General features: G+C 43.5%; 1 protein-coding gene across 21 annotated transcripts in view; it reads right to left on the bottom strand.

The window, feature by feature from the left end:
* NRXN3 (neurexin 3) overlaps nt 1-25153 on the bottom strand; it is a 1022219-nt gene that overhangs the window by 957542 nt on the left and 39524 nt on the right. For all 21 annotated transcript variants that reach the window (XM_055716439.1, XM_055716441.1, XM_055716453.1 and 18 more), the window contains exon 2: nt 11984-13258. In XM_055716439.1, coding sequence (XP_055572414.1) covers nt 11984-12692 — 709 coding nt within the window. In that variant the 5' untranslated portion in view covers nt 12693-13258. The remainder of the gene's footprint in view (nt 1-11983; nt 13259-25153) is intronic.

Below are 25153 nucleotides of genomic sequence, written 5' to 3'. Positions count from 1 at the left end.
TTGCCATCAGTAAAATGGAGATAACGTGCATTTCACAGTGTGGTAGAATGATGTGAAGGCTGACTGATTTATCAGTAGTTGTGAGATGCTTAGGAATACTCTGATGAAATGTGCCACATGTATGCACAATTTATTATTAACCTGACAGCATTTTAGCTCTTTTATTTTCCTGCCTTGCACACAATTCAAGTGCAGGATGCCTGAAGCACATTTGAATGGATGCCATGTGGCATTTTGATTGTAGCGGGTACTACCATTCAATTCTGAAACTCACAACTTTAACATCACAATAAAGCAGGATTTTTGCAATTAATTTTCCTTCTTTTCTCAGTTTTAAAAAAATATTTGAATGGCCTTGGTTTTAGTTCAGTATCAGATCATTAAAATTATTAAAGACAAACACAGGCAAGGAGAGAATCTCATAGAGAAATGTACTTTTTGGGCCAAATCTTTAGAGGTAAGAAAGGATGGAAATAAATACAATACAAAGGTAAAATGATCAAAACAACTATTTAGAAGCCCAAACCAGCCACAAGACTCCACAATGCCTGAATCACTTTTCAAAATGGAACTGAAAAGTAAACTGACAAGATCAACAAATCAAAATAGATCTGGGTTTAGTTCATAGCTCAGCACATCTTTCATCAGTATGAATGAAGCCTTTGCCTTACTAAAGAGCACTTGGTGTATGAGGTAAATGTTAAGTTGAATACTATTGACATGACCAGATGTACAAGAAACGGTATCATACAATGATCCGTACATTTGATGTATTTTCTAGAGAACAGGTCATTAATGGCACATTATCTGCAAGCTCAAATAGTTCGTGTACCCACACTGCCCCACAGTCAGCCAGCTATTCACAAGGACAAAACAACTGGGCAAGTGTAAGGACGGAAACTAAACCAGATAAAACCTACATTTCCTTTCACTCCCAGACCTGAAAAGCGGCTTACATTGTTTTAGTCAGCTTTCAAACAACATTTTGTCAAGTAAACAGAAGAAACTTAAGCAGTTTCAGCTCTGGAAGAAAACCAGTGGAGACTGTTACAAATGCCCCCAAACAGTGGGATATAGATTCATAGATTTTTAAGGCCAGAGGGAGCATTAAATAGACCTACAACACAAGCAGTGACCTCCACTGTAAGTGGTAGCAGGGCTATAATTAAACACCATTGACAAATGAGGTCTGAAATCACAGCCAATTGTTCTCCTGAGATAGAGGATCTGTTACTTAGTACTTTGGTTTAGCTATCCTTTGCCTCAGGCAAACTGGGAGTCACCACACTGGCAGCGGCAATGACAGGGAAAACATCCCAGAGCTCAAGAATGGCTGTCACACCATACTAGTGCAGTTCCCAAGTGATTTTCAAAGGCAGAGCCTTGCTGATTCAGCTTGGGCTGGATGCATTTCAAAGAGCATTTCTTGCAGAGAGGTGTTTGTTATACTCTTCTTTGGGAATGCCCACTGCCCAGTTCTCAGGTCCAGCTGCACTGCAAACTACTTAGGTTCAATCCTGCACACTAAAAAGCTTAAGACGAAACTGCTGACAATCCCAGCCTCTCAGATCAGCAGCTGTGGTTCTTCAAAATAAGCAGCCTTGCTGCCTTCACTGTTGCTGTTCAGAATCTGCGCTGTTCAGTGATGCTGGCACATCTGAGAAGTCAAACGGGGAATAACCCACTCAAGTCCTGTCCACTCAAGCTCATTCCTTGGGCTCTTCCTTTAGTGGAGCTCTCAACAAACAGCAGTACCTAAAGATCTGTCACTTCCAATTAACTTAAATGTTAACAGTGCTTCAGGCCACTCTTCCCCTCTGGGAGGTTTCAGAGGGCATCGACCTGACTTGTCGTCCTACCTTGTGCTCCAGGCTCCACTCGCTGTCTGCAAGCTGGAAATCTGTTCTCCTCTCTGGTCAAGTCTAACCTGTGGTTAGGTCTCCTTTTGCCTCCACTTCCGAGCCTAGCAGTTCCCACAGCTGTAGCACAGTGGGGTAGAGTCCACATGTTTTCATTAAAGCCTTTCAGTCAGTGTGGAGGCATATGCCGCTTCCTTAAAACACTTCAACATTTCTATGATACACTGCAGCTCATCAGTAGCAGGTGTATTATCAGGGACAATAACGTCAGTAAGTTATAAAGTAAGCTAGAAATATATGCACAACTGATACAGACTACACTTTAAACAGCCAGAATCCAGAAATTCTAGAAAATAGAAACACATCGGTTTTCTGCAGACTGTCACCAAAATCAGTATTTTTTTCTAAATATTTTGATTTGAATGAAACAACCATTTCTCATGAGGAAAACATTTCCAAGCTGTCTTATTCTGATGTGTCTTAGCTGGTCAAAATGTTGCTTCACACATCTTTCATTTGCACATGCCACAAAAAGGGCAGTCAAAAAACCAGACTGCCTTACAGATACATTTATGTGTAAGATGCAAAGCAGAGATGAAGTGTACAGGTATATAGGTCTCATATCTGTTCAAAATCAGCAGGTTTGTGAATTTGTTGTAGATGTGTTCGTTGCTGAATTTGAGACACAGCTGAGCATCTCAGTTTAAGTAATGAAGGAAAATAGAGGACTTAGGAGGGGACACCTAAGCCAGTAACCAATATTGCAATTCCATCACTGGAGCCCTAATTTATTTTTATTTTCAACGAAGAAAAAACAAAGAATCAGCTCACCAACAGCATAGTGCCCACTAGAGGAACTCTGAAGAAAGAGGATTAGAAGAAAATCTATAGCCATACCACTATCACCGTATGTGATATGCCTCCCAAGCTGCTGTGACCACAGAGTTACCAGTACCCTAAGCTGGGAAATTTTCAGCCAGATATGTCTGTATGAGTTGCACCTCATCCCTGACACTAATATAAACATACCTCTAGCTCTAGTTATCCTGACAGATGTAACAAGGCTACTGCTTCACGATGGCAATATATCCAATCCATATTTTTTTATGTCCATTGATCGCCTGTAATCTTCCTTAAAAGTCAAAGCTATGTGAATAACAAGGACCGACACAGATCCCAAATTACACCAGAGGTCTGGTAGGCATCACGCAGGGTAGTCCCTTTGTGCAGCCCCCTGCCTCCTACCCACCGAGTCCCAGGGCAGCTCTCACATGAGCCACAGAGGAAAAGGTGAAAGACAGAAGCAACAGCACAGAAATTCTGGCTACTTTCCCAGATTTTTCTTTCAGGTGGTCTTAGACAAGCAATTTAATCTGCCTTCCTCTTCACAAACCTCATCTTTTTCTTTTTTCCCCTTCTTTTTTTAACAGTAATTTGTTAAGGAATGATTCCATACACTTCCTCTCTGTTTTAAAAAAAATCTTTGGGGAATACAAGCAATATATTTTCGGCCATATGTCAAAACGAGCTTAAGGAATTTAGCTGCAAATGCCAGTGAGCTATGAAATTTGCAGATCACAACACAAGCTGCTCTCATCTCGCTTATCCACCTCTGCCTCAACTGTGGTTTCTGACCAGCCTCTGTGGACTAAACTGCCTTTAGTTCCAAGGATTTCTCTTATGTTACCTTGAGGAGAAAGGTACTAAGAGGCACTCTGACTGCAAAAGCCAAGCTGTTGGGATGGAAGCAGCAGGAAAGACCAGAAAAATCAAACACATGCCTGTGGAGACACACCAGAGGTTTGGAAAACTCAGTGTCATTTTTCTCAAGTACTAAGGCAACAAACTGAGAAGAAATGAAAATCCACCCAAGAGAATACAGAGTCTGAGAAAGGCTTCTGAATTAATGCAGCAGCCAAGAAAACCTGGGGGCCTGCCGGCAGCATTAGAGATTGAAGCCTGGTTTTAACCTACAGCTCAAATTTCTGCCTCTACCAAGGAACTGCTTCTTCCTTTCTGGTAAAGGTCTCTGTCAAATACTCAGAGCCAAAGCCAGCCCATCATATTCACTCAGGTTACTTCGCTGGCCAAATTCTATGTGTAAGAGAAGGAAAATCACACCTCAGAGCAAAATCCTGAGAGCCAAGTACCCCTTTCCTCCTTGGCCTACCTTGCAAACTGCAGACCAGCTACAAATGCAACAAAAGTTAGAGTTGTGCTGATGAGAGTTAACAGGAAAAGAAAAAGATTTTATCTACCCTTTCATCACCTCAGAACCACAAAACACTTGCCAGCTTTGGGCTAATTAAACACTCAAAACCAACCTAATGGGCTTTCTTCTCTGTTGTCCTGCTTTATATGCAATGATTCATACAGGAACAGAGGAAGTGCAAACTCTGCCATTCTGCTCTGGTGGCCTTTTATACTCTCATGGCTTTCCCTGACAGCACAAGGTCAAGGCAAGTCTTGAGTGTGGAGAGCGAAAGGGGCAGGATGGAACCAGCAGCCACAGCAGGGAGAGTGCCAGTGCAGACAGGTAGGCAGAGGTGGGTCACCCCACAAGGAAAAGCATCTGATCACCGTCTGAGGTTCATGACAGAGGACATTTGGGGGAAGTCAGTGTAGCGCACAGGACAGATACAAAAAAAAAAAAAAAAAAAAAAAAAGGTTCAAAAGCTCTCCTTCTCCTATTGCACCTCTCAGCACCCTGCAGTGCAGCATCTGCTCCATGTCACCAAACAGGGAAGAGGCTACACTGCTGCTTGGGCTCTGTCTTCACCAACGCAACTGCAGCCCAGCCCAGGAAGGGTCTGAGTACCCATGGTGTGGGACTGCACAAAATGGCAGGAAACTGGGAGATCTCTACTGAAAAAAAAAAGATGAGGAACACTACTCAAGGATGGTCGCTTAGCAAGGAAAGACACCTGAATTTCTAACTGCAAGCCTAGCTGGAAAACTGACAATCAAATCAGGTCATCCTACTGGGTGCTCATCAATTATCATCATTTACCTGTCCTGCTAAGGTATTTACACATCTGTGTCATTGTCATACAGAAGTACATGGATTTCTAATACCTAGAGTACAGGAAGGCCCACTGGCTACATATTTCAGCTATGGAAACTGAGAACACAAAGGAAACCAGGTACATATCCCCTGCAAAGAAAGGTCAGTTGATTCAATTCTGAGTCCTCTAGTCTGCCAGCAAATCACCCCAGGGATGCAGGAAACCTGTGGCAGAAATGGAAATCAGTCTCTTGGGCACTAGTGTTCTTATGACTGGATAATCCAAGTTCTGCTGCCCCAGCTTGCTTTCATTATATGTTACACCTTAGTCTCCTCCCAGGATAACGAGGTGAGCAAGTGTACATGCAGGCAGGGCCTGGACAGCTGACATAGCATGACTGACAACGTTGTTAGCAACACAATATGAGAATCCAGTGTACCCAGGTCCCAGCCTCATTTCAGAGCAAACACATTCAAATACATATATCCCATAAATACAAAATCCCCAATACAAAAATACCCATATCTACCTCCTTACCCCTTGGGCTATTTTGCACCCAGCTGACAGCTCCTGGACCTGTTCACAGACGGAAAAAGGGCAAATGTTTTGCTCCGCAGGGTAGGTTTACAATGGCAGTGAGCCTGTCTGCAATGAAGGATTGTGGGAGAGACACACACATACACCCAAAGGTCACATTGCTGTCTCTGGACAGCAATAACATGGCAGTTGCCTTGCATTCTATAGGGAGAGAAAGCAGCTTTGCCGTCCATCAAGTTCAAAGTGGGTCAGCAAAAGAGTAAGAGGTAAAGTGAAATCAGAAGTTGGCCCAGGACAGGTGGCCAGTCTATCATTTCATTGCATTGATTACCACCTTCTCCCGCACCCAGGAGCACTCAGTGCTGAGGCTGACGTGCAGAGGCTCATCTTCTCTTAGTAGTGCCAGAGTCTGCCAGATGGATGCGGTCCTCCTCTGCTTCTTTCCCTGTAGCTTTGTTGCGTCGTTTCCAGCATTCTCAAAGTATCTGGGAGGGTTATCTCCCTCCATATTCCACCAATACTTAACAAAATTACCCTGTGGCGAACGGTCTGCACACCTCCATCCTGGAATAAGGATGAAAGCAAGGCTACAGCATGTGCTGTCTTGCTTGGGGCTATATTTACTGCTGATTGACCTCCATGACAGGCTGCCTAGCTCAGCAGAAGCCTTGACAGAAATAATAGATCAACTCTTTTTTTTTTTCCCTCCTTTTTTTTTTTTTTTTTAGGGCAAAACCAAAGGAAAATAAACCTTCCTTCTCAAATCAAATTATCTCCTGACTGTAAGTTGGAAAAAGAAATTTCTGGCTTTGCTCACTTTCATAATTATTATTAGTTATTTTATTTAAATCTTTATTTAGTAACACCCAAAAATTTTAGTTTAGATCCCAGCTGTGCACACTTTGGGACAGAGCAGGAGCCATCAGGCTGATCTATGGGCTGATGGAGGAAGCTGGTATCCAGACTCCAGCTAGATTTAGTCTTCCAGAAGCTTACTCAGCCCATTCAGATCTGCTCTTTGCAATAGGCAAGAACTGTTCTCTTATACTATCAGGCAGAAAAAAACCAAGACAAAACAGCTGCTTTAAACTGCCTCCGTGAACTATAGCTTACTCTTTTATAAAGTAACAATTTCATCCTGCTTTTTTCCCCAAGTCCCAAGTCCTTCTTGTCTACACACTGTTCTCACTCTTCACCAGTTCCACCTCACACCAAATGGCAACCTCCTTTGTACCCAACCACAGTTTAGTTCATTTCAGCAGACCTGTTCAAGCTTTGCCTAACTGAGGGCTGTAACTTGTCTGCTGCCTGAGGTCTGCAGCTGATCTGCAATCAAGCAGAAAAGGATCGCAGCCTCATGGTCATCTATAATACAGAAGAGTGAAACAAGAAGAATATAGCTGTCAGCATGTATTGCAGCTACACTGTTTGAATCAATGGCCCACTCATACAGGGCCCTGCAACCTCCCCGTGGTTAATAAATAAATAAATAAATAAATAAAAATAATAATAATAAAAAAAAAGCAGCAAGCAGGAGAGGTTACGAAACAAATCCAGTAGGTCTTTAGCTGCCAGCAGTCCGTGCCTACTGAGGGGAGATAAGTCCTAGGCCATTTCTGTGAAGGGGTATATAGGATCTAAATTGAAATTCTGCAGCTCCGGTTCAAGTTTGATATTTACCATTAAGAATAACAAATGGTGCTTAAACTGCGCTTTGGAGTTTCAAAGCACTTTATAAACCTTAATTAATATCTTAACACATCGTCTTTCTCTGGTGCTCATCTGGCAAAGCATCAAAAAAGCACAACCAGACTGGAAAAAGGCTACTATTTTAAATACAACCAACGGTACTTAGATCAGGAAGAATGAGCAAGAGAAAGTGATGGGGAAAACCAAATTTCTGCAAAATCCAGTCATATGAGCAGAGTTCTTACCAGGTTTCTGCGCGATGGCCAGAGCTGGGGCATAAGAAGTGGCACAGAACAGCAGATTTGCCCTTTGCAATATCTACTCTGCAGCCCCTGGAGACCATCAGTTCTAGAGTTTTGCACTGGTGAGTGAAGATACGGGCCCCCAAAAGTGTGTCCCAGAATGGCCTTCTGTCTCGTGCTCTGCTGCTGTTCTAGAGGACCAAATGGAGGGTCTGCAGCTGTTTATTGCTGGTGAATTCAACAACAACCAATTTATATTCATCTATCAAGGAATATGCAAGTGGAAGCAAATATTATGGTCATGTTCATTTGTTTCTGATTACAAAATGTATGTAAATGTATATGCAAATTAAGCGCACCCATCAGGCTCACGGCAAAGTGCAAACTAGCCCTTAACATTACAAACTTTGGGGTGGCAGGCAGGGAGATACGGTGATTGCAAGTACGGCTAGGCAGTCCCTTTAGATGCAGCCAAAACTGGGCTGCTCCAAAGGGGCAGGTGGAGTATAAATCCTGCAGTAACTTGTCGCTTTAAACCAAGCTGAGGGGCTATAGAAAAATCTGTTCCCACTGCAGTTAAAAGTGTGATAATTACAGAGCAACGGGCTCCTCTGTCATTCAGCAGGCAGCATCCCCAGGAAATCTTGCTCTGTAATCAAGGGAAGAGGTGCAATCAAGCCCCTATTCAGGCTTCGTTTAGAAACAGCCCCTGCAGGCGACACAAAGGCTTCAGCATGGTGCTTTGTGAAGCTGGTGATCACATCAACGCCTTGGTTCTGCAACTACAAGCAGAGTTAATGTCATTTCTAAGCACATCTTCTGCTCACCTTTCCTCACAAAGTCCAGAAGAGGCCTAGGGAGAGGGTGCGGTCTTGGGCCAAAATACTCTTGTACGTGCAATGTTGTGCTCACGCTGTCCACATCAGTGAACTCGCTCTCTACACAGCCATGTCAGAGGAAGAGAGCATTTCTTGCAGACTAAAGGCGTCAGCGTGATCCTAAATGAGCAGATATGGACATGCTCATCTGGCTGCTACACCAGCATAGTTTTCAAACTTTGCATGGGAAAAGTTTTGTTGGGGTTATTCTTCCAGCAACATGAATGTATCTGTGCTGCCTAAATTCTACAGGAACCTCACTCTCATGGCAGCAGCCTGATCCCTCAGAGACTGATGAGGTTTATTAGAGGGGAAGACGTCTCTGACTTCAGCTTTCATGTCTAATGCCACCATTGCCCAGAAACATACAAATTAATTGCTAACTCAAATCAGCTATCCTTTGTAGCCTACAGAGCTGTCATATTCAATGAACCACTTAATTCCATCTGCAATAAAAATGGTATCATATTTTATTCAAAACAGCCAAACCTTCCAAAGTGTTCCTGCATTTGCACTCCTACTGTGTACACTCAGAAACAGAAATCGTACTTCTCACTGACCAGCAAAGGCCTGCTCAGCTACCCACCTGGGCACGATATACACAATCCTGGTAACTCTAGTTGCACGTTAAGTGCCAAAAATCTTTCTGCACACTGAGGGCACATTCTGGACAGGATTTACAGTTTTGTTTCAGTAAGGAATAGTTGTTCTCTGCTGAGGTTCACCATAACTGGAACTGCACTTTGTGTTACAGTAACCCTTAATACTGTAAATGGAGCTTCATTCCGTCACAGTACAGAATCAGCAGGTTCCAATCTCTATTTATTTCTTATTTCTCTGGCCACAGAATAAATGAGTTTGCTGTGGTTTTACCATCTGCAGACATAGGTATCAGTCAATAGCCAAGTAATGGCCTGGACACTGTCAAGAGAACTCATTATTAAAAAGGTACGTATTGCATTTAGCCGTTGAAACAGAAGTTGTTATTGATTGGATCCCATCAGTTCCCAGTAAAAGAGCCAACTCCGGTGATGAAATGAAAATACACACACAGACTCCAGACTAGTAAATGCCGTAATGGAGTTAAGGATACCCCCCCCGAAAGGCAGTTGTTGACATCCAGTTGAAAGAGCACATCTTTTTCAAAAATGAGACTGAGAGTAAAATAACATGCTACTTCTGAAAATACACAGAGGCAGGATGAGGAAACAAAACAAAGGCGAACAGTTCTGATAACAAACATCTTCATCTCTTGGAAAAAAAGCAAAGCAAACAAAGAAAATACAAGTTGTTTAATGGCCAATCACACCATCGGCAGGAAAAGCCTGCATCCAGTTCTGCCACTTCTATCATCAGTGGAGGTCCTGCCACAGTCACAGAATTCAAAGAGCTGTCTTTGGAGTTTGCTACATTTTTAAAGTCAGATAAAAAGGCAGCTATACTTAACTTGGTTCCTGTTTTGTTTCCTTGCCACTTTTCTTTGTCTGCTTGTTTCCACTTACTAAACAGCTTTTCTTCCATTTTCCCCCTTCTTTTCACCATCTGTACAGACACTGTTAACATTTTTGGGTGACAGCATTTAACACACAGAAATCACCACTGCTGCAGCATAAAGGAGGCAAAAAACAAGGCTGATAATAAAATTCTAACGTAAACCAAATATACACTATGAAGTAATAAAAGAGAAAACTGAAGAACTGGACAAGGCAATGACTGTTTGCAGAAACTTCTACATTTGTTCCATTGGAGAAGTTCTCGGCACACCATCTTCTGTGTGAGTGAACAGACCACAGCTAACAGTGAGTTAAAAATATTTACTAAAGAAGGTACATGGTGACAAACTTCTTTGCTCACCCTTAATAGAAGGTTGGGCTGGAAACTGATGAATCACTATAGGAAACAAACAGCAATGGTGACGCATGGCTTCAAAAGGTAACAATAGCACTGCTTGATCTGTGATGCCTACAACAGAAATATCCCTGGATTTGTTAGAAGGTGGATTTCATCTTGCTCCACCCACCCAGGAAAGGCAGAAATTCCACCACCCGAGCCATGGTTAGAGCTCTCACAATTGTCCCGCAGGAACATGGAAGCCTCACTCACAATATTTTCTCAAGACATTCACTGAAAACCATATGCTGTTGATGTCTTGAGCAGACCCGTGGGGTCTGGATCCATTAGCCCAGCAGTAGAAAGAGGTTCATACCTCTGCGTTTCAGCGTCCACATGCCTGTGTGGCTCTTGCAATCTTTCATTACCCAAAACTGGCATTTAGACATGAGGTGTGTTCTGTAAACTTATGAGGATGGGGCCTGGCAGCCCAGCTACCGAAGTGCCTGGTCACACCCAGCAGGCTTTCTAGCTCCATGTAATTCATGGTTCAAGCACAGAAAATAGTTCTTGCTCATTATTGGTTTGGACCTGATTGGTGTGGAACAAATTGCCAGGAAGAATTGTTGTGTTCAGCCCTTTACAGGCTCACACCTCCTATCTAACGGTCATGTACTGTTACTGCAATATTTGGACACAAAGCCAAATTTTCTGTTATCATTAAAAGCCCCTTAAAATTAATGGACATACAGATATCATGTTTATTTTCCAAACCTTCCCTTCTTAAAAAGATAGGTTAGCTTAGCTTCTCCATCTATACTGTAAACATAGAGCGGTATTTACATAGTATTTCTGTAGGACTTTTTGCTTACACAGCAACAGTACAGGAACTTTATTTTCAGCACTTCTCACATTTTACATACTAAATTCTGGTCAATCGATTTTCATTGCCAAAAGAAGTAAACAAATGCCAGTTATGATAAGACATTATTGCAAGTATTTCCACTTTGACAAAATAGCTGGCTTTTTTTTTTTTTTTTCCTTGAGATTGGACACTTCTTGCCCAGGTTCCATATCCTTGACTTGAGCTCAAGCTGTTGTGTTTAAACCCAAATGTCATAAAAAATGCTGTAATGAGATTCTGAAATTCACACTGGGATTTCTAGTTGACTTACTTAAGCCTCTTGCACATACACCATTAATTACAATCACACTACTAAAGACCAATGGAAAAAAACTGAAATGCATTTCATCGTGTGGTTTGCATTACTTAAAACTTCTGGACTCAAATTTTAAAAAAAGAGTATGAAACAACGTAGAGATACTCAAACCGATTTTCTCTTTGCAATACTAAGTAAAATCATTCAGCGGGTCCCAAATCAATTTAATCAAGGATGCTAAAATAATCAAGGTGCCGTTCAGTGACCAGTATGGAAGCAATTGAGGGGGAGCATGGGGCTTCCAAGACTAGCAACAGCTAACATCAAAGATGGCCTAACTTTTGCAATGTCCTGTCAATTAGTTATGTCGGCCATATATACATGGCTCCTGTTTACCAACACTTCACTCAGCTTTCAGGGATGCGGGGTAGTGAAATTCACTCAGACAACTAAGATTAACATCTTACCACTGCTTTTACCAAGACCAACATAGGATACTTCTGTATTTAGCAATTTATGTTCTCTACCCTTATTAATAAAAGATGCTGATAAAAATCTGCCCATGCTAGAAACACAGCATCCTTTCAGAAAGGCACTTTTTGCAATTGCTCATGCTCTCTGCCTACTCCCATTTCATTACTTCCAGCTGGAAAAAGAACAGTGGAACTTTAATTCCTCTGATAGCCACCAGCAGGGATAAGGGCTCAGCTGTAGCCCTTCTAAGTGACAAATTAACTTTAGGCTATATAAAGATCAATAGGAAGCAAGGAAGTATTCTCTTACCTTCAGAACACAGCTTGCCAGCATATCCAGTGGCTGAGCAGTCACAGTGTGGCTCACCATCCAGAAGGAAGCAAGTGCCACCATTTTCACAGGGGTTCTCTGCACAAAGCCCTTCCATTTCCAGTCGGACCCCTTGACTGCCCAGGAGCTGCGGCTCAGAGTTCCCATATTTCAGATCCAGGATAAATCCTTGAAACGGAGGCTCACCCAGAACACCATCAAGGGTCAAGGCAGCAGGACGGATGTCCAATGGGACGCCACCAACAAAAAGGTCACTGACAATATTCATATACTGGCGTTGTGGGCGCACCTCACCTGGCTTGGCTTCACCATCGAGCACTAGCACCGTCCGAAGGTGATTGCGGCTGACCATCAAGAAGTGCCAGTTGCTGTCGTTGACCTGCTTCTCTGTGATAACAGTAGTCTCTGCACAGTCCACACTGAACTGGAGCTGGATTCGCCCATCAACAAGGGACAGACAGAGGAAGTCACAGACACCACCATCATCAAAGTAGAGGAGCAGCCCAGCAGAGACGTTGGTCTTGAACTGGAAGCTGAGTTCACTCCTAGTGCTGGCATCCCAGCGGAGGTAGCGGGCCCACTGGTTGGGGATGCCCATGAACTCCAGACCCAAACAGAGACCCAGCAAGGAGCCCAGCAGCAAACTCACCTTCAAGGTGAAGTACACAGAGTGCAGAGTGAAGCCCATTGTTTCAAGAATCTGCTCTTCCCTAGGAGAAGAACAAAAGCCACACTACTGAGAGGAGAATCCCAGCAGTCAATACCAAATGTTAAATCCAACAGGAAAAGGAGGAGAGCACAGAGTGACAGAGAGAGAGAGGGAGAGCAAGTGGAAAGTGAGATAGAAAGTGCACGTGACCAAGAGGAAATGTCTCCTTCCTAAGGAAATATCTCAACTATCCTTTAGGATTCGGAGGCTTTTATGTCAGAAGTACTGGGTATATGAAGTGACTTCTCCAGCCGGTGTACTTTTGTGAAGGGCAAAATAACCCACAGTGGTTTCTTTTGGTAGAACACAAAGGTGACACTGGTTGTTCCAGGAAGGAAGGAAAGGGAGAGCTGAAGCCTAAGCCTCAGATTCTGGTTTCCTAGAAGCAATGACAATATTGACAAAGGTGGCAGTGAGATGGAGGAGAGCGTGAATTCATAAAGCACGTGATCCTTGAGAGGGCAAAAATAAAGTCAATCTTCATGATGCACTGGTGGCTACCCAGCCCATAATTCACTGGTTGGCACTCACAGAGCTTGCAGGACCTGTGGGGTCAAAAGAAGAAAAGAAAGGAAAAAGTTAGTCCTACTACTTGCCATATCTTTACCATAAAGCTTATTAATATTTTGTCCTTTACATTACATTACATGTAAATTTTACTCATTTACATTTCTTGATACTCTGGCCACTTCTTCATGCCTGCAGTTGGCTATAGTCCTCCAAAGCAGCAAGGACATCTATATCCCCAAAACTACAAGGACCAAATAGGGGCTCACCAAGTGATCTGCACACACCACAACACTGAGCAACGTAAAAATATACAAAAATATTTAACTCCTTTGATGGATGCAATATCATCGACTTTACTGAGAGAAATGGTGCTGAAGCTTCCCTGGTAACAATTACCTCACAATAAAAATGCTTAAGGCAAAGATCAGAGTTCCTTAGAGTTAAAAAGTTGATACAGGGCAAGGGGAGATGTTATCCAAACTTCCCATTCCACTGCTTTAGTTATGCCTCCTAGCACACCAAGCAAGCACTAGAGAAGACAACGCTGCTGTCAGCCTGTCACGTAATAGCTGCTTTTACTGTACGTCTTGCACACTTCAGAGACTCTAACAGAGACCTTTGCAACCTGCAAACATGTGCTATGCAAATTATATGTGGCAACCTGCAGCTTAGATGATAGGAAACTTGTAGCTTAGATGATAAGAACTGCCTAAGCACTTAACCACTTACCCTGGTCTAGTGACTTGGCAAAAAGGCCAAATTCACCCCTAGCTAACAGCGAGCAAATCCAACTGCCTTCAGTGAGCAGGAGTTATACCTGTTAACACTGGGATTTAATTCACTTCTGCCTATTTGCATGTGGGTGACTGTATGCCTGGGGAAGGAGGATGTTTTAAGATGACAACTACAGACAGCAAAAAGCTAGGCTCATTGTTTGAAAATCCTGCTTAAAAAGGAAGTTTTCCATTAACACAGGTGCTTGTTCACAGAGATAGGTCGGGCACAAAACCAGCTCTGGGAATGGTTAACATTAGCACAGAAACAAAGCAGGAAAGGAGCTGATGAGACTCAAGATCCCCCAGAAGCCAGCATGAACACAGATTTCACAAATCGGATGACAAATATTGTGGGGCAGTATTTGCTTGGGGAAAGTGTTTTCTGCTGTGGATGGACAAAGAGTCACTGGGGCTGCAAAGCAGGAAAGGAGCTGATGAGACTCAAGATCCCCCAGAAGCCAGCATGAACACAGATTTCACAAATCGGATGACAAATATTGTGGGGCAGTATTTGCTTGGGGAAAGTGTTTTCTGCTGTGGATGGACAAAGAGTCACTGGGGCTGCTGTTGCTCCCAGCCGATGCCTTTCAACTCACCGCCCACCTTGCTCTGAAGGAGGAGGCCCACAGACACTGCAGAAACAGGCAGTGCAGGAAAGTTTGTTTGGTGAGGACAGAAGTTGAGCAGGAGGAGAATCACTAAGAAATGGAGGGGACATCTGACATAGTCACAGCCTCTGTCCTACCTAACCCAGCAACCTGCAGAAACCATAAGTCTCCAGGGCTGTCAGTATGGCAAATTTAGCCAGCAGGAAAAACAAGTCACTTAGAAAACAAAAGAGATCAATTAAAAGAAAACCCACAAGTTGGAGAGAAACATGAGCTTCCAGTGCCCAGTGGAAACTAGGTCTGTTCCCTGCAGCTGCCTGAATGGAGCATGTTAGCTAAACTGCTATAAACACAAATAAAATCAAGTCAAAACCAGAGGGAAGGTAATTCCTTTTAATTGTTAACAGCTTGGCTCAGGAGAATGGAAGCAGGAAAAAGGAGGTGTTAGGAGAGGTGTAAAATGAAAAAAACCCACAGTTCCAAATGCTCAAATCATCTGTCTTCCCAATAATCATGATGTTGGCTCAGTTCATGGGGTTTTTGGGGGGCTTTGAAAATCAACCGGAAAAAAAATATTACGTGGCTCTTGTCCATTTACCTTTCTCCTGTGTGCTCCCCAGTGGCTTCACTAAAATAGCCCATGATTTATGGAGAAAGAGAATAGAGTGAGAGGGAAGTAAGAGAGAAAGTGATGACCCAAGCCTGGAATTATTGATGAGATGGGAACAGGAATATAATAATGTGTGTAAATTAGTCAGCGATGTGCTCCCAGCAGTTCACAGTTCCCTGGAACATTTACCACCACCACAGTAAAATTCACCGCCCCATCACACAGCTCTGTGCTGAGCCTGAGCTGGGGAGGGAGGCAAGCCCAGCATGGCACCAACCATGCACAGAGACCCCAGTGCAGAGGGGCTCTCGCCCCAGTTTTTGATTCTCCTGGGCAGGATGCATTGCATCAGAAGTAGCCCTCAACCTTACCGCTCTTCTCTCCCTGTTTTTGAAGACTAACTCTATGAGAACCAGCAAAAGATGCTGCAAATCACAGCAGCAGGTATGAACTCTCTATAGATAACCACAGATGAGATGCATATGTCCATGTACAGCCCAAACACCTCCCCAAAAAGCCTACCAATCTCTCCCAACCCCAGGCTGCTGAAGCCCTGGTTTACACACACAACGAAATCTCAGTCTCTGTGGGTCACTTCAATCAATCCTGGGAATATTTCAAAGACATTGTAAAGGAAGCTGGGTACCTCTGTGGTACAGATTTCTGTAACATCAATACATGGGAAACCAGGCAGAAATGGTTAAACAGGAATAGCATTGTTGACTGAGGGAAGCCAAGGCAATTCCTCTCTATCTGTTTTGACTGCGAGAAGCCAAGGTAATCCCTTTCTAGCTGATTTGAAAGGAGACAGTGCCAGTTCTGTTTCCGGAGAGGAAGAAGACACAAACCCCATGAAATATAGATGTCGCTTCTGGGTGCTTCATTGCCTTTTAGACACTGCAGCTGAGATTTTAGGGAGGCTGCCCACACTCAGCTGGGGTCATCTGAGGCTCCTCCAGAGCTGTCAGCACCCGTCAGTCCTGACCCACGGCGCTTCCCACTATTCCAGTTTTGTGCCTCACACATTTCAGCCTGTGAGAACAAACATTACTGCACAGTAGTACGGTCTTCAAGAAAAACTCAGAAGACTGAGCATCCTTTATAGCAGTGGCCAGGATCTGAATCCCAACCTTGAGAGAGTAAATCCTGACACGACAACTCTGTGCCTCACCTATTTCCCACAATGATCCTCCAAGACACACTGAGAATGAATAATTTTCTGCTCTTATCATTTTATTTTTAGCATAAGTACTACCTTAGCGGCCTCATACAGCACACTGCTACCATAGCAATACATTGCAGTTTGGGACAATAACTATAGGATCTCATAGTATTTTCTTACATATTTTATCTCTGAGAAACTTCAAACTTTGTCACAGCATGATCACATCTGACCAAAAAGACTTCACAATGGACATCACCTTCCCAGTCACGAATTAGCAACAACCCTGTTCCAATTCCACCTATTGCTCACATGGAAAAGCAACATAAATAATTTCCCTGTTATATTTTTGACTTAATGTGGTTTAACAGCATGAAATGAGACAGCTAGTCTGATGTAATCAGCCCTTCAACAAACCACTAGGCAAGGTCTTTGTAGACCTTAAAATGCAGAGCACTTTAAATATTTGTTCCCTGAAGGAACAAGAGAGCCAGCAAGTTATCTCCACTGCACCTCCAGCAGCCTGTACCATCTCCTTGGCATGCTGGAGAGCTGAGACAGCGAGGAACCTGCACAGGGAACAGACAGCTCAGCATCTCGCACACACAAAGCCTGCCGTAGGAAACACACCCACCTGCACTATTGAAACGTCCCACTCACAGGGCTGACGGAGCTGCACAATGTCCCAAGCTGGGGAAGGGAGGCAGCCCTGCCACAGAGCCATGGGCAAGTGCTACCCAACCACCATCACACACCTTCCCAAATCTGCAGCCTATTAATGCCAGGTCAGAGCCATCTGCTCAGCAGCCCACAGAGAGGGTCTCGCCCTCACTTTGGAGTGGCTCTCAACTGCTTATCAGCTGTATGCGGAGAGTGAGTGACATTATCTAATTGCCAGCTAATTTCCATAATTACTGACTGGCACACTCTGTATGCAGGGTTAATATCTTTGCAAACGTCTCGCAACACACCTGTTTAGGAAAGAGGGTGAGAAGCTGGGCACAGTGCTGCTCTGTAGCTTATTTACCCAACCACACAGAAAGGTTACAGGGGGTGGGTTTGCTACTCCCTGCCCTTCCTCCTCCACTACCTCCCTCTCTGGCTGTTATTGCTTGGGGATGGATTTTTTGTATTTGGAAGTGTTATTTGCAGCAATTCCTAGAGCAGAAAGAATAACCATTAGATGAGGCCAAGGCTTCCCTCACAAACCTCTGCCACTGCAAACCTGTTTAAGTCCTTTTATTCCACTTAAGGATGCTGGACAAAATCCCACTGACACACTGATGGAAGAGGTTTACAGTGCCCCCAGTCTGCCACCCCCTTCCACAAACGAAACTATTCATTATGCCATCCTTACTGTGGAGGGAAAATCACCTAGGATCCACGTATTTATACCCCATGTGACCTCAACCTTGTCCTTGTCTTCACTGTAAAAAAAGCAAAATCCAATGGTTTGCTTTATTCTGCAGGCCCTAATGAAGCAGAGGAGTTTTAGAAAGGAGTAAACAGGACTTTAATTTGGTTTTGTGTCTAGGTCCACAGTCAGCCCAAAGCACAGCAATCAGATCATTACAGCTCTATGACATATGCTGCTCAAAATGATCCAGTGAGATTCACAATCAATAATTGATATTAAAAGCCAAGCTTGCCAGTGGCAGAAAAATGGGGAATTAATAGTATTTATTCAGTCTGTCTTCACTCATCCAGATTTCTAGTGAGCAGTGGGCTCCTTTTGGCATATGCCTTGAGTGCAGGTCTCCACAGAGACTCCTATCTCTTAAGCAGAAATCTTTCTGTCTGGTTTATCCCCAGCTGAATTGTGGCTAAAAAAAATAAAGGGGGGGGGGGGGGGGGGAAGTAACAAAAAAACTCGTTGCAATGAAAAATGCAGATGTAGAAACTGTGAGTTGCTACTGTTGCTGGGGAAAAAAAGAGGAACACAAAAATCCTCCCATCACACAGCCTCCTCAGCAAGGATGCCTGGTGAGATGTTTACAGAGAATCAAGAGGGGCGCATGGAGGCTTTGAAATTCAACACACTAGAGAAAACCACACAGATTGATTTAGATTTTAATTCTTCCAGCAGCATTTACATCTGAACTATAAATGTGGATGCTGGCATCATCCCCTTGGTGGGATAGAGGAGCCTCCGGGGTGGTACCGGTGGAGCTGAGCTGAAAGAACCAGGCTGAAGATACAAGCAGACAGCGATTCTATTACCCAGGGACAGTTTGGTGTCTCTACACTGCTCACAGCAGTCAGAGGTAAGGCACAATGGGCTCTCCTTGGTGAAGAGGCTGGAAGTGCAATTGATAATGGGGACCCCGCCTTACAAAGAACGGAAGACACCCAGGTCTTGCTGAAGTCGGCACAGCTTCACGGGATGAAGCATCTTACATGACTGGCCGCAGGGACAGAAGCAGAAGAGGAAACAGAGATTCAGGGCTTTATCTTGGATGTAGGCACATGTGGGCATGAAGACCAGCATCTTAAAACTGGGGACTGGGGGTGGCACAGAGCACTTGGTGACTTCTTCTGGATGGTTTCCAGGGATATTCATGTCAATCTCTAACATCAATGCAAGAACGGCAGGTGCCTTTGCCCCATCCAAAGCCCAATGAGAAGACCTGACATTCACTGGTTCTTCCCACCACTAATATATCTTGCAGGCTTAGCTTTTCCATTCCTGAAGTAGGATATGGAGTTGCTCAACCCTCCTTATCTGAATTCAGCACAGAGCTCCTAGGAGACAGTGGCAAAAAGCCTCTATCAAAGCAAAAAGCAAGAAAAGGAGGTCTAGGTTTACAAACCCAAAAGTGTCCTCTTAAAAAGGAAAATAAAATTAAAAAGCTAGACTAAAAAACTAGAATTACTTTGTCTTTGCTACCTTAAAGTTAATTAAGATATAAAAATGCATACACTGTCAGCTATGTTCTGTAGGTAGGTTGCTTGGTTCCCTGATACCTGGGCACATGGTTTGCAATCAAACAGGTTAAGCCCATCACCCTTCTCTTCTCCCTGTCCTCAGTTCTCACCTGGGGAGGGCAAGAATGACTGTTTATGACAAGCCCACTCTTGGAGCTCATCTCCAGAAACACTATGTAATACCCAAACCAGGCACCTATGCATCGGGGAGCTGAGCTCACATGCATTTGCAAGACACACAGCTGAAATGCCACCAGCGGCCTCAGAAGGGATATGAGAAAGTTAGTAATGTGCTCAGTTCAACGACAAGCACAGGACCATGGCAGCACAGCCTCACACTGCAGAGCTATCAGGCTGGGAAGCCATCTGGCTGCTGGAAGAGTTAATATTTTATTGTAATCACCCTTCAAGGCTCTCACTTCCTGGACCTATTTAAACAAAATTCAGAGCCAGAGTTCTTCAAATCTCCACTGGAAGAAGAAGGGTTAAAAAAGCCACAAGGGACAGTGTGGTTCCCTTCTTAAACACTCCCCACCCTACAAGAGCAGGCCATGTAGTCCAGAGAGTGACCTTTAAGTAGCCTACCTAGTCCAAACTCAGCATGAATGCAATTTACAGACCATTTCAGCTCTCCAGCTTTCTTAACACAAAGCAGAAAAATCAAAACCCAAGCACAATGGAAAAGAAAGAAAGAGAGAGAGAAAATAACCCTGCAGAGCAATCATGTCTGGGGCTGCTCTGATGGCTTTCTGTTCCCTTCCAGGACACAGAAATGACTCCCAGTGTGTTAATTACTCCCATTACCACAAACTCTTCACTAACAAGGACTAGCTAAAAGGAAGTGTTGGCAGCAGCTGAGCAGTTATTGCTCTCTACTGCCATGCAGGAGAAACCACACTCCCCCATCTCTGAGCTGGTACTAACCAGAAAAGTGATTTCTGCAAAACTCAACACCCTTTATTGTAATTCCCATGGCAGCTGCACTGGGAACACTGGCTTTCCCTCAATTCCACCATCGTTAAAAAAGAACAAAGAATACCTGCTTTTCTAAAGACTTTGAAGTTCAACAGTTGGAGAGCTCTGAATCATTATCATTTATTTCACTCCTGTAGCTGGTCTGCCTCCATCCCCCGCATCCTCTCCTTTCTGCCACCAAGAAGCTTGGACAGATCTGTTGTGTTGTTTATTCTACCAGATCCTAATATATCAAATGCAAAGCCAGGAGCTGCACACATCACAGCAGAGAATGTTAGCAGGGAATTCTGTGAATTTGCGGTGCTGGAATTACTGATAAATGGCAAAACTTCCAGATCCCATATCTGACACTTACATTGTATTCCCATTTTCTTTTAATAAAAAGCAAGTATTTTAAAAATGTGCTCATTGTTACTGAAAACTGACGTTTGGGCATGTCACCAATGCCTGAAAATGAGGCTGCTTCCAAGAAGATTCTAGGACTAGCAGTATAGAATGGGTTTGCTTTTCCCCAAAAACGTATCCAACACTGCAGAGACAGGCTAGTATTAGACACTCCTCAGAGGAGAGACACAGTTGGAGTGTGGGGGCTCCCGACCTGGAAGCAAGGACAGGAAAAAAGCCACTTTTGCCTTGCACTGCTTTATCAGCTACTGAACATTAGGAAAAGGTACAGAGCACAAAAAGCAACAACAAAACAAAAATAATGGCTAGCACATCAACCAATAACACCTTGCTCTTCTAGCTTTATGTAGTGAGGCTATATCAAGCTGTAGCCCTATACTTAGTACCAATATATAGCCCTATATGTAGTATGCTTACCCATCTGTTTCTTCCTTTCATGTGCATTTTTTAGGTTCTTCATGAGCAAGAGAAGTTTCTTTTCTGTTTGACAGAATCTAGCACAACACAGTCAAGAACAGAGCTCCCAGGCACTGTGCACGTACACATTAATAATTGTGATTTTCTGTACTTGAGCTAGCACTAAAATGCCTCTACATTCCAGCTGGCATATAGTAGTTCTTTTTTTTATGGGGGAAAAAAAAGGCTAAGAAAAAAAGGGTAAAAGGATTATCAGAAAGACTAGACTAAGAACAAAGGTTAAGCTCATTCTTTCCTTCACTTACAGATCACAGCCAATTTGTACTTTGTTCGACACATTTTTACACCCCTGAACCTGATTTCCAGTAAGCCAGAGAAGTTTGCAAGCTTTCAAATGTCATGATAGTATGTTACAGAGAGGGGAGACAGGCACAATCAGTTTAGTTATTTTACTAAAAACATAACATACATAGAGGGGGACACTGTACCTGGCTAGACTTTCCTGTCATTACTACGGCCAGTCATTAAGGTCATTCCCTACTGTCTGCTGGCTCATGGGAAGATATGTAGCATTCACTTAAAAAGGAAATAAAGGGCCAAGAGGGACCTGGAAATTTACAGTGGATTTTCCCATTATGTAACATGTAGCACACACTATGTTTTATTACAACTTCATAATCTCATACAAAAATTTCTACTCAGCTTCCCACAAAGCAAATGCAAACACCTAAACCTAGCAAAAAGGTGTGATAAACTGTCCACAATGCAAGGAACACTCAGCTCAGTTCCTAAGCTCCTTAAATATCTGATGCTCTGTTTATGGACCAAATGGGAATGCCTTTCAGGGAGCCCAGTTACACATCAGAACTGAACCATAACAGATCCATGTTCACACAGCTCTCACAGTGACTGATGCTGACCAGCACGAGGGAGCAAAGGCTTTGGCGATCTGGTAAGCACTCTAAAAGTCTACAGCCAGCGAGAGATTAGGTGTCTGCTTGCTGAATCACATTCCTCCCTCACCACTAGCTCCAGAAACATGTTGCTTTTTGTGGCTATATATGCAACAGGAGGCTGGGAATCCCCTGTCATGGGAAACCACTGCATTCTTCCAGCTCTCTGGTCTTTTCATCTTCTGATACACAAAACTCCTGCCAAAATCCACTCTACCTCATTCCCCTCCACACTTCTACCTAAGGGCTATTGGGGGTACGTGACAAGAAGTTATGCACAGATAGGTTTCTCACTTCTAGTGTGCTGGGGAATGGAAGAGGAAATCTTTGCCAAGACAGACTGCTAGCAAAAATCTTTAAGCATCAGTGTCTTGGCTGGAAAAGGATAACACTTTAAATGGTTCAGGATATTGAAAACTTTCCAGATCATCAAGGAAATGTCTTGTAGCTTTGTATGATAGGGGCCAGTTTCTAAACTAACCAGCAATTATGGGACAGGTAAGAAATACGCTAGGCATGGCGTACTTGCAAGGAGCCATTTCAGGCTGGCCTGTGCCTGCAGCACTAACTACATGGTGACCTGTCAGTGTGCACCAAGCAATTCTCCACCTAAGCCAGACAGCCTGCTGGCAAGGCTGGAATAACAAACCTGCCGCTCTGCCGCAGCACTGGCCTCACAACCAAGGATTCAGACAGCTCTGCTAAAGGCTACCCAGGCTCCGAAACGCCAGGGACACTCAAAGCAGAAATACAGCATTCACGGCAGAATCTCTTTCGAAAGAAAGGGTGTTGATCAGACAAATACAGGCTTAAGAGCCCTGTGAGCCTAGGAGCCCAGGGAGTGGGAGGAGTTACACACAGGACAGGGGGGTTGCTATTGCTTTTTAATTCATGTACATCTTCCTGGATTGTATTTCTGTGCTTCACAGATTTTGCCCTGTAAGTTTTCCCTCTAGTTATGCCTTTTCCTCAGAGACTTGCTACTGTGAAATTTAGAAAAAAACATTAAGAGTGCAAAACAAAAGGAATTTTACAGAATTCAAGTACAAAAGATTCATCTGCTTATTTCAGTGGAATGACATAATGATGAGGTAGCGACATCTCCTGCAGTAAGTAAAACACAAGTAGTCAAAAAGGCAGGGAATGAGCACGTGTAGCAAAGCATAAGAGGAATCATTGTACGTGCAGGGTGCCCAAGAGGCAGACATGAGCTAAAACAAGAAGTCCAGAGAGCACATCCTGGACTGTCAGAAGTAGTTGGACATGACTGCAGGAAGGTGGAGGGAGAGCACAATTTCCTGATAATTTTAAATTGAACCTGGATAAAAACACTAGGGAATAGTGTAACAGGTAATTACCCTTCACCACCTGAGAAACAGGCTGGGGACACGGCACCAACTCTCTTTTATTCTCCCCCTGTATTAAAACTCGTTGCTGAGAACCCCAGACTAGGCAGCAGCATGCCAGGGCCACAGACCCAGAAAGCAAAGCCTGTCAGCCAGCTCAATACTTCAAGTGAGCCAAGGGGCAAGGGGGGTGGGGGGGGGTGGGGTGGGGGGGGGTAGGGGGAGCTAACTAGCAGCATTATGGAAATTAAAACCTTTAGAAATTATTTCAGCTTTACTAATGGAGCATTTTAACACCACTGGAGAAGACATGTCTCTTTATTTAAGCATTATTTGCTACATACTGATAAATCAATCACACTTGGTAGATTCAGAAAGACCTAAAAGATACATATTCTCCTGCAAATGTTCCTTTAAAAGTCAGATGGTCTTTTAAAGAGCTTCCAGCCTTGGGACTCACAGTGCAGTGCCCTGGAAGACAATTGACATTCTGAGTGACTGGGCTGCGAATTCAAAATCCCAACTCGACCTGCTCAAGTCAGGATTCAAACTCACATCTTTTAAAAATAGGAAAGAATAAAAGAAAAAAGAAAAAGAGTGAGGAAAAGACTTGAATTCTTGCAGCTCCCCAGGACAGAATCTCTCAGGGTACAGAGGCGATAGTGGGGCAGAGAATATCTCTGTACAGTATCTGCATGGGTTATATTTTGTGCTTTGATGTGCCAAATACGAATCTTCGTACAGTTAGCAATACAGCTGACAAAGGACAATTGCTTGCTATGAAAGCCACCAGTGAAATTGAAAAACCATTTATTATACTGAGGCATGTCCACTGATTTTTCTGCTTTTAGTTAAAAAATGAAACATTCTAATTTACCTGGCCTTGGTTATAGTAACTTCCAGTCGTTACTTGCTTTTTCTTTTTATTTCTTCTGGGAAGGGAGCATAGACTAGGAAAAGTGGGAAAACTGAGACTGCTATATAAATAGCTTCGTTCCTAGCAATTGCATAACTTACATTTAAAATGGATTTGAAATGAAATTTCCCTCGCTTTCAACAAAATATCTAAACATTCTGAAGAATGCATCCTTTCTGCTAACATTGTTTTCACAGCCTAAAAAGCCATTATTTTGACAAAAACATTACGAGCAGTTCTTACTAACAGCACCCACTTTTTCCTCTTTATGCCAAGCCCTGCACTCAGCTCCGTGTCTGGCTGGGAAGTTCTGCGTAGCTCCAGAGATGGGTGATGAGGCAGTGATGGGTCGCACTCTGCTTTGGCACCAGTTTTCATCTCCTTCTGCCACATAAAGCTTTTGCTAGCTGATAGTGAACTGGAAGTCAATGAGAAATGCTGCAGGATGAGCCCCAGTTTCTAAATTAAACACAAAAAATCCCCTCACCAGGACCAACAATGAGTCTTCTACTGTCCACCAGTAAGGCAAGCAAGGAAAGAACAAACAGTAAAACTCTCTCCTACACCTACAGAGACACTCTGCCTAGGATATAGCTCAAACATACAGGTGGAAAAAAAATTCACTACTGAGAGCACTCATTCCTGGGTAGACTGAGCACTCAGTCTCCCACCCCACACCTGTTGTGAGTACAAAAATAAGTCTGGGAGAAACAGAGAGAAAAGCTTTTCTAATCAACACTTAAAAGGAAGATACCTGACATGGTCGTAATAACCTGGCAGAACTTCTGTTTCCAAATTGTGTTGAGTAACTGAGATTTAGAAGTAACTAAGGAAAAT

This window comes from Falco cherrug, chromosome 7 (genome assembly GCF_023634085.1).
Source record: "Falco cherrug isolate bFalChe1 chromosome 7, bFalChe1.pri, whole genome shotgun sequence".
Taxonomy (NCBI): Eukaryota; Metazoa; Chordata; class Aves; order Falconiformes; family Falconidae; genus Falco; species Falco cherrug.
This window is presented reverse-complemented; position numbering and strand designations above follow the sequence as displayed.